At 40.2% G+C, this 14,058-nt stretch overlaps 1 protein-coding gene across 1 annotated transcript in view; it reads left to right on the top strand.

Moving 5' to 3' along the window:
* rimbp2a (RIMS binding protein 2a) overlaps nt 1-14,058 on the top strand; it is a gene marked incomplete at its 3' end in the record, with an annotated part of 34,069 nt that overhangs the window by 4,588 nt on the left and 15,423 nt on the right. The window contains exons 4-10 of the mRNA XM_081390706.1: nt 537-587; nt 1,093-1,113; nt 3,562-3,739; nt 4,971-5,119; nt 5,999-6,078; nt 6,548-6,657; nt 11,462-12,262. Of these exons, the coding sequence (XP_081246832.1) occupies nt 537-587; nt 1,093-1,113; nt 3,562-3,739; nt 4,971-5,119; nt 5,999-6,078; nt 6,548-6,657; nt 11,462-12,262 (1,390 nt within the window). The remainder of the gene's footprint in view (nt 1-536; nt 588-1,092; nt 1,114-3,561; nt 3,740-4,970; nt 5,120-5,998; nt 6,079-6,547; nt 6,658-11,461; nt 12,263-14,058) is intronic.

The raw sequence follows: 14,058 nt of genomic DNA on the forward strand, positions 1-14,058 counted from the left end.
TGATACGATCATGGCTGCTTTCCTTTGTGTCTGCGGCCTTTCAGGAAGGAGCAGCGACAGGCAAACAAAGCAATTAGAGCCGACAGCAGACACCGCATCAGTGCAGATCCCTGGGGAGGGGTTCAACAGAGCTTTCACCTCTCTAACATACACAACACAGACATATATGCACAAATGACTTACTGATACAACTTGCATGGCAATCATAGCTTGTCTATGTATCTCTCAATTTCCTGCTTGCCTACAAACACACAGTTTTCACTGTAATTTTACTCACTTATGAGTAACTGCTGTAAACTCTGACTCCCATTTTTGCCCTTCAGATACTGAATTTCCCCTCTGGGATCAATAAATCTGTCTGAAATTAGATGAAGTAGCTTTGCCAAAGAAATCTTGGCGAATCTTTCAGAATCAGTCTGAGATTATAATGTCCTACTGACGTTGCAGTTACTTTCTGAGGTTTGAGTTTGTCGGGTTTTGAGTGAATGGAATCGCATTTGTACTGCTAAACTAAATGCGCTATCTCTTATTTCCAGGTTCAAGCTGAAACTGAGAAAGAGCGTGAAGAAGTGGTGCATCTGCTAGAGGTAAAATTTAATCTACTTCTTTTCGTTCTGTCCTTTGGCATCCTTCTATGAAAGCCTAATTTACACTCATAGCATGGTCAGCAGAGTCTGCCTTTCGTGCAAAAAGGACCTGTCTACCCCAATTATCTGATAAGTTTAGAAGGGACAGGTTCGGCCTGTCTGGATCCCTCTTGTGTTTGATAAAAGACCACCATGTCTGACAGTCGGGCCGGTCTGAGAAGCTTCTACTTGTCTCGTACTGTCAGCTTAATCTGAGGAGAGCTTATGTATGTTCCCTACGGGGCGTCCTTCCAGTGGTTCCTAATTTTTATGACCTTCATAATTTTTGCCTCTTCCCATCTTTAATATTGTTTTATACCCTGCAATTTTGTCTCAAGACATTTAGCTCATCTTTTTTTTCCATAGTTGAGTATTATGTTATATTATTTAGTTTTGTGTTATTTTTCATCTCTGACCCCTGTCATTCTGATTTACATTTATTTGTTTTCCCTTTGTGTTTAAACAGAGCCATATGGACAAAATGCAGGTACACACACTCTCACTCATGTAGAGATTTTTTTTGCAACCTTCCATATCAGTTTTTTTCTCATTAGAGACATACAAACAACATGGACCACTGCACCCCTTACGAAAAATAAGTTTATTCAAGTGTGCTATTAGTATACTTCTTTAAAACTAAAAACAAGAAAGTATTATTTCACTATTTCATTTCATACTTTTTATATACTTCTCAGAAATATACTTTATGTACTTAGAAATATACTTCAAATTGCACTTAAGTATACTTGATTTATACTGACACAAAAGTCTAAACATATTTGGCCTATATTTGTACTCAATCTTTTGATCAAGATACTGTATACTTAAAAGTATAATGAAGTATTCTAAGTATACTTGGCTTGTAGTTGTGTTTATTATTTTGATTGAGTAGCCTATTAAATACTTTTTCCCACATAGTTTTACATTTATAATCTTACATGGTTTGAAAATATTAATTTATAAAGAAAACAGATTTTTTTTTTTGTCACAATTTACTCTTTCCACACCCATATATTTTGAATTTACTCCTACTATTTACTGCAAATAGCACACAAAAGCACTATAAACACTATAAAGTTTTCTGAGACCATAGTCGTAGCTTTGTGTTAAGAACTGACTGTCACTATTAACTGATTACCTTCCAGTAAGGACAACATTAGGGGTGAGTAAATAATGACAGAATTTCCATTTTTGGGTGACCTGTCCCTTTAAAATCATTGCATTATTGTGTGCCAGTTGAGTATCGGCGCTGCTACACTCATCTGTGTGGCCATGAATTGTTGCTGTTGAAGAGTTAAGAGTTTAACAAACAAAATGAAATTTTCCTGTGGCTGTGACAGGCTGTTGCATCAGGTCTTTTGTTGTTGGTGTAAAACTATGACTTGGTGAAATTATGGCTGCTTTTCCACCATCGGGCCGAACGGTTCTAAGAATGGTCAGGAACGGTTCCAGTTATATTTCCACTTGAGCTTGGTTCGGCACAGCACAATTACAAACCGTTTTCTCTTTTTTGGCTAACCGTGCTGGTAGAATGCGTCGCCACTCAGGATTGGTCACTTTGTCTGTTGCCTGCCCTGGCTGCCAGTTTCTTTGTAGCTGGCTAAGTGCACTATTTGAGTGAAATTATCGCAAGTTAATGATAACATTAAAATAAATATCTGATCATCCTCCATAAAGCAGTCGCTGTTTACATCTCATATCGTCTGTGAGTCTTGCATTACCAAGGCAATGACTGACGCATTTGTATTACACTCCAAAGATCTCTGTTATCAGCCCTGCAGGGGAAAATGAAACCATATCCGTACCGGCTGGGCCGGATTGGCACAAAATAGAACAGTTAAGCAATGAGAACATTTGGCCAGACAGTGGAAAAGTTTAAGTATTATGATCCGTTAGATAATACTCTTAACCTGTGTGTGTGTGCGTGTGTGTTTTCTTTATTTATTTATTTATTTAAACCTCTTTATGCCTTTGGCACTAAAAAGAGCTCTCACTGCATGCTTTGATGCAGTTGCTGTGTTAAGCCATTATTCATTTGCTTTCCTGATGCATTAAATTAAATTAATTTATCTTAGGTGTCTATTCACAAGCAGATAATTTGTCGTTCTTTTTTTTTTTTTTTTGTATGTGTCATATTTATGAACTATAGATATTTTTGTAGCTCAGTGGTTCTCAACCAGTGGTTAGTGATCCAGAATGGTTCGCAAGAAGAAAAACAATGCTAAATGCAAATGCAGCTAAGTCTATATCTGTTCATAATCACAGAACACATTTTCTGCATTCCACTGCACTGCATTTCCATATTTTTTCTATGTAAACATGCACTAGACGAATGCATTTGACCGTTGTGCTCGCGTTTGCACAGCGTTCTAAATTCAGTGTACTCAAGTTAAAAGTTAAATTTGAAAAATAAAGTGACTGATTTTATTTTTGTTCATTTCACTGCCCTGCATCTCACGCTTTTAACCACTAAAGTGTGTTGTTTCAATGATCCTTAAGGATATCAGATTAAATAGGCTTATTAACTTCTAAAAGGGGAAAAACAATTCCCATATCATGTTCTTATTGTCACAGGCTGTGCATTCAATCAAACTTTACAGCATTTTGTCGCAAATGTATTCAATGCTGGGTAATATGTCTAATAGCAGGGATTTTGCTAATGATACAGTATTTGGCCCAGTGTTTGTTCCATGTGCTAGGCTGGTAAATCACACTTCTGCTGTGTATGCGTTTACAAAATTGTCTGTATTCCTGTCAATAATTTTGCATATTGTTGGGTGTAATATTGCTGGTTCCTGAAGCCAAACCATTTGAGAACCACTGCTACAGTTCATTGTATTTCTCCTGTGTATTTATTCCTATGTATGATATATGCAATTTGATTTAATCTTTTGAGTAATTCTTTCCTGTGTATTCCTTACTCTGTCCCTCAAAGGTCAAGGTTCATGACTTAGAGCAGAAATGCCGGACACAGAGTGAGCAGTGCAATATTTTGTCAAAAAAGCTGGAGAAATATCACCTGGGGTCAGACACGGAGGATACGCTCGACATTGACTCACAGGAGAAAAACTTGAGCAACAGTTACAACAACCTGCAGCACCAGGCAGAAAAAAGTGAGCAAAGCATTGTTTTTAAACAGTTGGAGGTGTATCCGATTAAAAAAAACAAAACAAAAAAACACACACACACACACACACACACACACACACACACACACACACACACACACACACACACACACACACACACACACACACACAAACCATAGTAATTTCACAAAATCATGGGAAGTTTTGATAACATTTTTCTATCCGTTCTGGCCTTCCTGTAATGTCTCTAATTTAAATGAAAATGTCTTTTCAGATGTGTTTGTATTAGCATGTTTTATTTTTTTACGTTTCTTTCTTTTAAAGTGCCTTGGAGAAGTATGTACAGTAAACAACACTGAATATATTTATTTCCATGGTGTGTATTCATACTGTCACAGCATGTGTAGTCCACAGAGCAAGATGCATGACGCAGAATGAAATATACAAGGAAACTTAAACACTTGGAGAACTTCAGAAAAAACACTACACATCAAACATAGATGTTAATGCGGAACACATAACTGAGAAAACTGAAGGCTTAAAGTTACACTGTGTAATATTTTAAGTTGATTTTTTAGCAAAAAACACTTTTTTATTAAACACTTTTAATAAAATTATACATTCTCATTAATGTGTAATAACTTCAACCAACTAATTAAGTATTCTCGTAAGTGTATAATCTGCCATTTAGAATACATACGAGCGAGTCGCTCGAATGGCGGCAGCCATGTTGGGCCTCCATCTTGAAAATACATTAGACAGAGAGGGACATACCTGGAAATTCAAGCTTCGCCTTTCGCGTTTTTACACTCAGTGGCACCGTGACGAATGCGAGGGGGAGATTACTCGCGACTGCCGGCAGATTTGAAATAATACAGCCACCGTAGGAGTTAAAACGCCCTCGGAATGGGAGGGGCTAGAAAGTAATATTCAGTTGGTAGTCATATACAAATTCACCGCTAGATGGGAGTAAATCCTACACAGTGTAGCTTTAAATACACTGAAGCTGTGAATCAAAGAAACAGGGAACAGGTATGCACTATCAGAAACCATAGTAACAAATTACTAGAACTCAGGCAAAACAGTGACAAGGAAAACTAAGACAAAGAAACCCCCCGAGGGGGAAAATCTATTCTTTTTAATTGTCTTCTCATCTAATGTTTTTTCCACAGCCTTATTTAAATCCATTTGTTCAGATCCCTCTTATTGTTCAATGATCGAAGTCATTGATTTCCATTATAACTCATGCTTGCAGGTGATGAGAGATCTGACGGAACTCCACTGGTCTCAGATTTGTCCATAGTACAGCAACACAAGATTGACAAGCCAGAGCAGCTGTCGGTCAAACCCACCGTCCAAACCCAGAGTCGCTCCAGCAGCCCCATGCTAGCATCCCTCTCAGAGGTTTGTCTCCCTCAGCCAACCACTCATCACAGCTACACGGTGATCATTCGGTTAACCGATTGCCACGAGCAGATAGCAGTATCTGTTTATCTGCCTGTATTTTACTCAAGAGAGAAGAAATGTGCTCATTTCATGCTTTTATAATTGGCCTCTCTCTCTATAATTAGATACATAAATGACCTCATATCAGATGTTTGGGTGGAAGACTGTCTGATGCTTTAGGAAAGAAATTCAATTGTTTACTGTATGTGTAAACTAAATCACACATTTAAGCATCTAAAGTCTCAGTGGAATGTGGACTAAAAAGATACATTTTACAATTAATTGTGAAAAGTGTAATTGTTTTAATGTTAAAATATTTACTTTTGTCCCGACTATAAAGCATTTAAATTATTAAATTGTTTATTTTATTTTTAAACTCTATGACTTGATGCTTCTGAAAAAAAACATTGTGCTGTTTGTTTGAGCGTCTCAGCCAGCCTGACACAGCCAAATTGGCTCAACCAATGGCGTGAGTTCTTGACCAATGGCAAAACCTGTTTAAAAACAGTCATTGTTTTTGCAGTTCCGTTTGGTGATGCAATCACCACCATAGAAATTACGCACTTCAGCTTTATATTTTCCCTGGCTATGTGATTGACATCAATGCAAATAGGTAATAATCATCTCCGCTCTGTGCACTTAATCATACATGAATCAGATCATCCATGAACACATGCATGCACTGTGCACATTGGGAGCAGGACTGTAAATAAAAGGATGTTATGTAATGATCCTCACACAAACACTCTCATAGTACATTGCCATAGTACATTTATGTTGTGATATGTGGAATTTAAAGATAAAGATCAAGTGTGTCAGCTGATTTCCTCTGTCCAGATGGATAATGAGGTGAGACCAGCTCCAAGAACCAAGGCAAGATACACAGGTCAGGTCCGCCTCTGCACTGCCCGCTACAGGTACTTTTCTTACCACTTACCCTCTATATACAGTGTATATATAAGTACTGTTCAAAAGTTTGGGGACAGGTATGAAAGCGAGGCTGTGAGGGATAGACTTACTTTTTTAGACTTAAATCTGCTGTAAAAAGCTATATAAAGCTCCTAGATCACTTATAATTTTCCACAGCTTATATTGTCGGGAGCTTTTTGTCCACTGAAATATTTTGGAAAGATATTTTTGCAGTGTTTCATCAGCTTTGTAATTCAGCTTTGCCATCACAGGAATAAATTACATTTTAAAATATATTAAAATAGAAAACAGTCTTAATGTTCAGTGTACAAAAACATTACATAAATCTTACCGACTTTATGAGCAGTAGTGAAAGGTATGTATTACACACATACTTGTACATGTACATATATGTGTGTTTGTATTTTACTGTTTTCTTTGTTTTCTTTCCCGCTCACTGTCTGGTGTTTTGGTCAGTTATAATCCCTATGATGGACCTAATGAGCATCCTGAAGCAGAGCTCCCTCTTGTGGCAGGGAAATACTTGTACGTATATGGGAACATGGATGATGATGGATTTTATGAAGGTAATTGATTTATGATGTGAGAGGTGTAATTAATGTTGAAAATTAAGAGTTTAAATTAAGAAAACACCTGGGGCCTGATGTATAAACGTTGTGTACGCACAAAATGGGTATAGAAATGTGCGTAGGCAATTTTCCACACGCCAGGGACGTTTCCTCCAAGGAGGCAAGGGAGGCAGGCAGTGCCTCTTCAAAAAATAGGATGAGAAAATAATTCATATTACAAAAATAAAACAGCACAAATATTACAAAATTTGACACTAAAAAGACTTTAGTGTATAAATCACTGTCCAACAGCGACACCAGCAGGTAAAGTTACAGCACGACACCACGTATCTCGTGCCACCCCTGAGCCTATTGACATTTAACAGACCCCCTAAAGTGTGTGGTAGGGGGTAATTGTGCACGAATGGAGGAAAGTCACATGAGAGGAGGCAATGCCTACATCGCACTGTGATTGGTTGTGATTGGTTTGTGCTATAAATCCTGCCTCTTGTTTTTGTGCGTGTTCCGTGTTCACGAATCAGTCTGAATTAACAAAATTATTGAGTTAATGGGAAGACTAATTGAAAAGGAAGTAAACAGCTCAGCCACTTCACCGCTTTATGTCACTTCAAAATCAAAATTGCACTTAAACCGGAGAGTTGCTTGGCCTCCTCTCACTATAGAGACATATAACATCCAACTTCCAACATCCAACATCCAACCTCACTCCGCCTGGATAGCAGTTCTCAGTAGTTAGGCTCCAGACGAGCCTCCTTGGAAGCTGACCTGAGTGTGGAGCACAGTTAGGCCTCCTCTCTCTTTAGAGAGTCGTCATGCTGAGGCCTCCGTTCTTAGAGCTCAGCTAGGCAGTGGGAATGAGTTACAGGCTCTCTGTAAGCCTTCTTGGTACTCCTGGGTTGGGAATGTTGTTAGGCCTCCGCTTGCCTGAGCTGCTGGCCCTATTATGTAGCTTCCTTGACAGGTGTAGGACGTAGTGCTGAGGCCTCCATCCCATGAGCTCAGCCAGGGGCTAAGCTGCTAGGCTCTCTGTGAGCCTCCTTGGCTACTGCACTTAATCCGGATCACTATAGAGTAATCCTCTGCTCCCCTGACTCTACCTGGATAGCAATTCTGAGTTGTTGCGCTCTCTGTGAGCTTCCTTGGGAAACTGTCCTAGGAGTAGAATGTGGTTAGGCATCGTGCTGAGGCCTCTGTTCTCAGAGCTCCATTCAGTGACGACATTCCCTTAAAGGTATTCTCAGGAATACCAAATTCTTGAGCTCTACCTGTGGACTGAGTTTCTTTTTTGACTCAGCCCTGCTGGGAAGGGAGGATGATTTTTAAAAATAATAATAATTTATTAAAAGAAAAATTATTTTTAAATAAGTGTGAGTTTTCCTACTTCTACATCTTGCCTAATGTTTTGGTCATCACATTAAAAATAACATTTAAATATGATATTTGAGTTTTGAAGTGCTGGAAGAAGATGTGTTACGTACTTGAAAGCATTTTACTATTCCGGCCAAACTTTCATGGTTACAGTTAGTGTTGCTACAGTGAATCTATAGTGAATGTTGCTGATCTGTGGACTTGAAGCCTATAACTAGTTCTTTCATGGCACAATGTTTCTCCTGGTTTCCACGCCAGCGCTGTTTTATCTAATAGAGATCTACGGTTAATAACAGATACATTTGAATGCTTCGCACTAGATCTTGCAGTGATGTTATTACTTCTGTGGCAAATTCAAATGCTTTCTTTACTGGATCTTAGTGCTATGTAGTAACAGTGTTGCTTGATCAAGATCGGATCTCGCTGCACTGACATTGGCCCAAACTGAGCGTGAAGCAGTGGCGGATCTAGAAAATTTTACATGGGGGGGCAAAGGGGTGGCAAGAGGTCTTGGCAGGGTGGCAGGGGTAGACGGTACATGGGAATCCCTATTTATGAATTGCTTTAACAAAACAAACACAAAAACACTTTTTAACTACAGTAGTTATTGTTTAATCATGCCCTTACACACTACAACGGTTTTTACTTCACAACAGGAATGGCTGGTTTCATTGTGATATCTGAGAGGAATTGGATTTAATAGGACTGCTTAGCTAATCAAATGATCGATCTCCTAACTGGCACTGTATTGTGAGTTGTAACGTAATGTCAGTGTAACGGCACCCATCAGTAAAATTATGGATTATGGGGCGTGTCTAAGGGTATTGGATATTCGGTGCTTCAGCCCAAACTAAAATTGGGTATTTTTATTTAAAGGAATTAATTAATTATAAAAGCGATTTAAGGGAATAAAGAAAAAGAAAGTCTTGTTGTATTAGTGAAATAATTGTAACTATTTGCAACTTATTTTTTATTTTTAATTATACATGCATTCTCTCTAAATGAATCAAGGAAATTATAGCATAGTTTCAATTCAAAAAGGCAAAATTGAATAAAAAAATAAAAAATAAAAAAGTTGAGTAGCCTAATTTGCGTCACCGGATAGTGTCGGTAGTTGAACTTTTCTATTGTAAAACAGTCAAATATAACAAATTTATCTACTTACATTTTACCAGGCATTCGTTAACTTCTTTAACGTTAATCATTTTGATATTGATGAGCTAGACTGCTGAACTTTTAGTCCTCCTAACAACAAACAGAGCGTTGCGTAATGTAGTGCATCAGAGCAGCATCAATAATAATATCAAGTGAATCTCTTATTTGCAACTTAAGTTTATTGCCAATAATAATGACAGGTTTGGAGTCAAAAGCGAACGTGAACTCGGTGAGCTCGCGCAAAACACATCTTCAGCACAGCGACTCATTGAAACGCCTCTGATTGGCCGATGTAATCAACAGACATGTCTCTGATTGGCTACAATGCTCAACGCTGCAAAAGCACGTCAAAAGTACCTTTATGCAAAGGGAAAAATTTAAATAAATATGTAATATGCACTGTTCATGATTAGGTAATCGCGGCCGCTGTAATCTTATTCACATTTGTTTTTCTGATTAATTGTTTTGCTCTATGAGAAAGACAATTTAACAAAATATTCGGGGCTTTTCTAAAAACATTCGGGTCTTAAGCATGGTCTTAAGCCCTAGCGCCGCCCCTCAAAATTTTATATTTTTTATTAAGCTGTTCTTGTCTTTACAAAATAAGACTAATCAAAGGGAAGAATGCTCTTACAAATCACGAGGGAGCGATTTTTGACCGCTGATTTTGGCTAACGTAATAGAACCGCTGTTTTTGCTGATGCTGAATCGTCTTTAGCATACAATACATTCATTACAAATGTAACTGTAAGTTAAACGTGTGTTTATACTACATCTGGGGAAACTCACTTCACCTTCAGAGGCTCTGTCCGGGGCAGCTCAGTCTAGTCGAGTTGCAGGGCCACCGCACCGCAGCAGACTCGCTGTGTGTGAGGTAGACTGAGCGAACGCCGCTCTGCACGTTTGAATCAGGGACGTAACTAAGTATTTGAGGGGCAGGGGGGAGGGGCGAATAATACATTTAAAATAAAAAATTAAATTGTTCACTTTTGGTAAATGTATTAGACATAGTGGCGGGTTGTTTTTGTAAGTACAGTTTTTGGATCATCAAAGTTAGGGGGGCAGCTGGGGGGGGGCAAGGCTCTAGAATGGGGGGGCACCTGCCCCCCTGTAGATCCGCCCATGGCGTGAAGCACAAAATAATGAGTAGCGTAGTTTTCGTTCCGCTTTCATTGCGTTTGCCATTTGATGTTGGGCAACGTTGTGGTGGTCGCGCCATCTTTATCTTCGCAGTCCACTTACAAATCAGGTTCGAATGGAACGTGCACCTTCAGTCAACATGATGTGGAGAGCGCAGTTCATGGTTGCATAGCAACGACAGACGCCACGGGAGCGCAAGGTCTTTGGAAAGGAGGAGAAAGCGGCACAGCCGCGCTTTCCACGCGTTTTTAGACGCGATACTTGAACAGCCCCTAAGATCTACGGGCGATGGGTGCGCATTTTAATATAATATCGAGCGCTATATCGAACATTTTTTATATCGTTACCGACAATGGTGTAACGTCGATAAATACAGATACCGTTTTATCTCCCAACCCTAGCGCAAGCCTGGACTTTCTCTAGTATGCAGCTCTAGCTTTGGCCGTAGGGAATTAGTCATGAGCTGCTGGTGTGTACCTCAGGGATGGGTACAACTTTAGAGTATTTGACTTTAATGTGAACCGATGAGGCACTCATCCCTTCAGCATGGCGGAGTGGGCATTCATTCCCCAAAGTGTCCTTGAGGGGACACAGTGCCAGTTCCCATTCGAAGGGGAACGTCTCAGGTTACGCATGTAACCATGGTTCCCTGAGAAGGGGAACGAGACACTGCGTCTCCTTGCTTCAGGTATTCCTGTGCATGTCTCCTTCAGATAAAGAAGTGGATGACCTGTTCTAAAGGTGCCCATTTTATACTTCCAGTCGCATCATTAGTAGCCAATATCAAATTCATTGTCCTGTTTTCACATGTGCTTCAGACACTGGCCATGCCCAAAGTGTCCTCTAGGTGTCTCGTTTCACTTCTCAGGGAACCATGCTTACATGCGTGACCTGAGATGTTTATACATGAGGCCCCAGATCTATAATCATCAAACATCTAAAAAAAATCCTAACAACTTATTTGCTAATGGACACTAGAGGATAAATAAGACATAGATAAGTAACAGTGAATTTAATTAGTAAGCATTACCTGACAGCGTGTATTATAATGACATGCTTACAAAATTCATCACAATTACATTTTATGTAATGAGATCTGTTGCAGCTTATAAGATCTTTCTTTTTGTCTTTGTTCCAGGAGAGCTGTTGGATGGGCAGCGTGGCCTGGTTCCCTCTAATTTTGTGGAGTTTGTCCAGGACAAGGAAAAGCCATCTATTGACGGAGAAGAGGAGCAAGGCAGGCTGGAGCAGAGCTGTCTGAGCCTGACTGCCATAGATGGAGCTGCTCCTCTGGACAGCCTTAGCAGTGATGCCCTCGGCCACTGCAGCAACGGGACAGGCACTCTGGACGGAGAGGAGCTGGGCGACAACATCGTGCCTTACCCTAGGAAGATCAACCTGATCAAACAGCTGGCAAGAAGTGTGATAGTGGCCTGGGAAGCGCCTCTGGTGCCCCTCGGTTGGGGCAACATCAACGGCTACAATATCTTAGTGGATGGGGAAGTACGTTCCTCTGTGCCATTTGGGGGCAGGACCAAACTGCTTCTTGAGAAGCTAGACTTGGCTACTTGTACCTACCGTGTGTCGGTACAGAGTGTGACAGACAGGGGTCTTTCCGATGAGTTGCGCTGCACCTTGCTGGTGGGCCGCAATGTTGTGGTGGCCCCCACTGGCCTGCGCATGGACGACATCTTGCGGGACTCCGCTGAACTTTCGTGGCTGCCCAGTAATAGTAACTACTCACATGTTGTGCACTTAGATGGTGTGGAGCATGCTGTGGTCAAGCCGTGCTCTTACAAACTGCGTTTTGTGAACCTGAAGGCCGCCACAGTGTACAAGGTAAAAGTGTTGGCCAAACCTCACCAGGTGCCCTGGCACATGCCCCTGGAGCAGAGAGAGAAGAGAGAGGCTGGGGTGGAGTTCTGCACCCAGGCTGCAGGCAAGTTTCAACTCTAATATTGTTCAGATATCGCACCAATGTTGAGCGATTGAGATGCATAGGATGACTTTTGTTTTTTAGATTAGATTGTGATCCACAAATTCATATCAGATCCAATTTGATTTATTTGTGATTCATTTGAGTGTATTTCATTTATAAGGTATTATTTAATGTTACTCTGATATTGCTGTTTTTTAACTATTTATTTAAAGAACCTGCTGATATGTGTCGTTCGTTCGTAAATTAAACTACACTGTTGCGCTGTGTGTTTTGGATTCACTTGAAAGAACCAGTTCATAAGAGTCATTTGATTGTGAATTGAACTACACTATTCAACCTACACTATGGGCCCTATTTTAACGATCTGAAACGCAAGTGTCAAAGCGCAAAGCGCAAGTAACTTTGTGGGCGGGTCTTGGCGCTGTTGCTATTTTCCCGGCGGGATAAATTACTCTTGCGCCAGGCGCAAATCTAAAATGGGTTGGTCTGAAGTAGCTTCATTATTCATAGGTGTGGTTTGGGCGTAACGTGAAATAAACCAATCAGAGCGTCATCTCACATTCCCTTTAAGAGCAGACGCGCTTTTTCTAAAGCGGATTCCTATTGTAACGGCGGATTTGCCAGGCGCGCGCCAGGAGCGGTTCACAGCCGAGGAGAGCAACGCTCTCGTCAGGGACGTTGGGGATGGAGAAACCCACCCAAATTAACTTAGGTTAAAAAGGCGTATGATAATTTGGGTAAATGTGTAAGCTAGATGTATGCTTTTATAATAAATTGTCTATCTATCTATCATAATAATGTATGATTTGCAAAAATGAAAACTGCTGCTTCTGTGTAGATGAGAGAATCAAAGTGTATGCGCGTTGTGCACACGCTACATTGATTATGGCCAAGCATGCGCCCTTAAAATAGCATATGAATAACATGCGCAACGCGCCACTGACTTATTTTTTCCTGGTTAGTGGCGCAATTGTTTTCTAAACCTGCAAAATAGCATGAAGGAACGTTTGCGCCGGAACACACCTCCTTTTTTGCGCTGAACCGCCCAGGGAGCGCAAGTTCATTCCCTAGTTTAGCGATGTGCTTCTGTGGAGGGAAAAGCGCGCTTTGCGCGGGTGCAAAATAGGAATGATACATGCGTCGGTGTACAAAGTCAATTGCGCTGGGTGCAAGATAGGGCCCTATATGTTTCTGACTCACGTAAAAAAACAAGTAAATTGTTCTTGAGGTGGACTAGAATAGTTGTGTTGAATGCTTGATTTTGCAGCCTGTGAGAATAACTAAAATGAAAGTCCATTATTTTTGCAATATAGACTACAGTTTTTGACTGCATCACATTCAATACATACAGTGAAAACACATTCGTAGCTCTGGTAAAATGAGCAGTAGGGGAGCAGGATTGCTTGGAACACTATTACGGGGAACCTTCTAGCTTAGAACATTAGGAAAATAATCTTGTTCTTTTTTTTTTTACATTAACAGGTTCTAAAGTGTACAGTAGAGTTAGCTCAGTAGAATGCAGTTACAGAAAGTGCTGCTGAACAAACGGATTTTCACACAGCCACTGAAAATAGGCAAAGAGTAAAATACTGATCTTGGCATTACAAGAATCGACATCCGGATTTATTAAATGAAGATCAGAAAATCAGTATTTTAACCCACTAAGGCTGACACTCACATCTGACCTAAACAGAGCATACACAGTCTTCCCTGAGATAGACAGAAAACAGCTATTTTTGTTGTTCTTTGTAGCACAACACTCCACTTAACATAGTCGAAGGCAGCAGAAAAAGATT

The sequence above is a fragment of the Scardinius erythrophthalmus genome (assembly GCF_964197995.2).
Source record: "Scardinius erythrophthalmus genome assembly, chromosome: 17".
Taxonomy (NCBI): Eukaryota; Metazoa; Chordata; class Actinopteri; order Cypriniformes; family Leuciscidae; genus Scardinius; species Scardinius erythrophthalmus.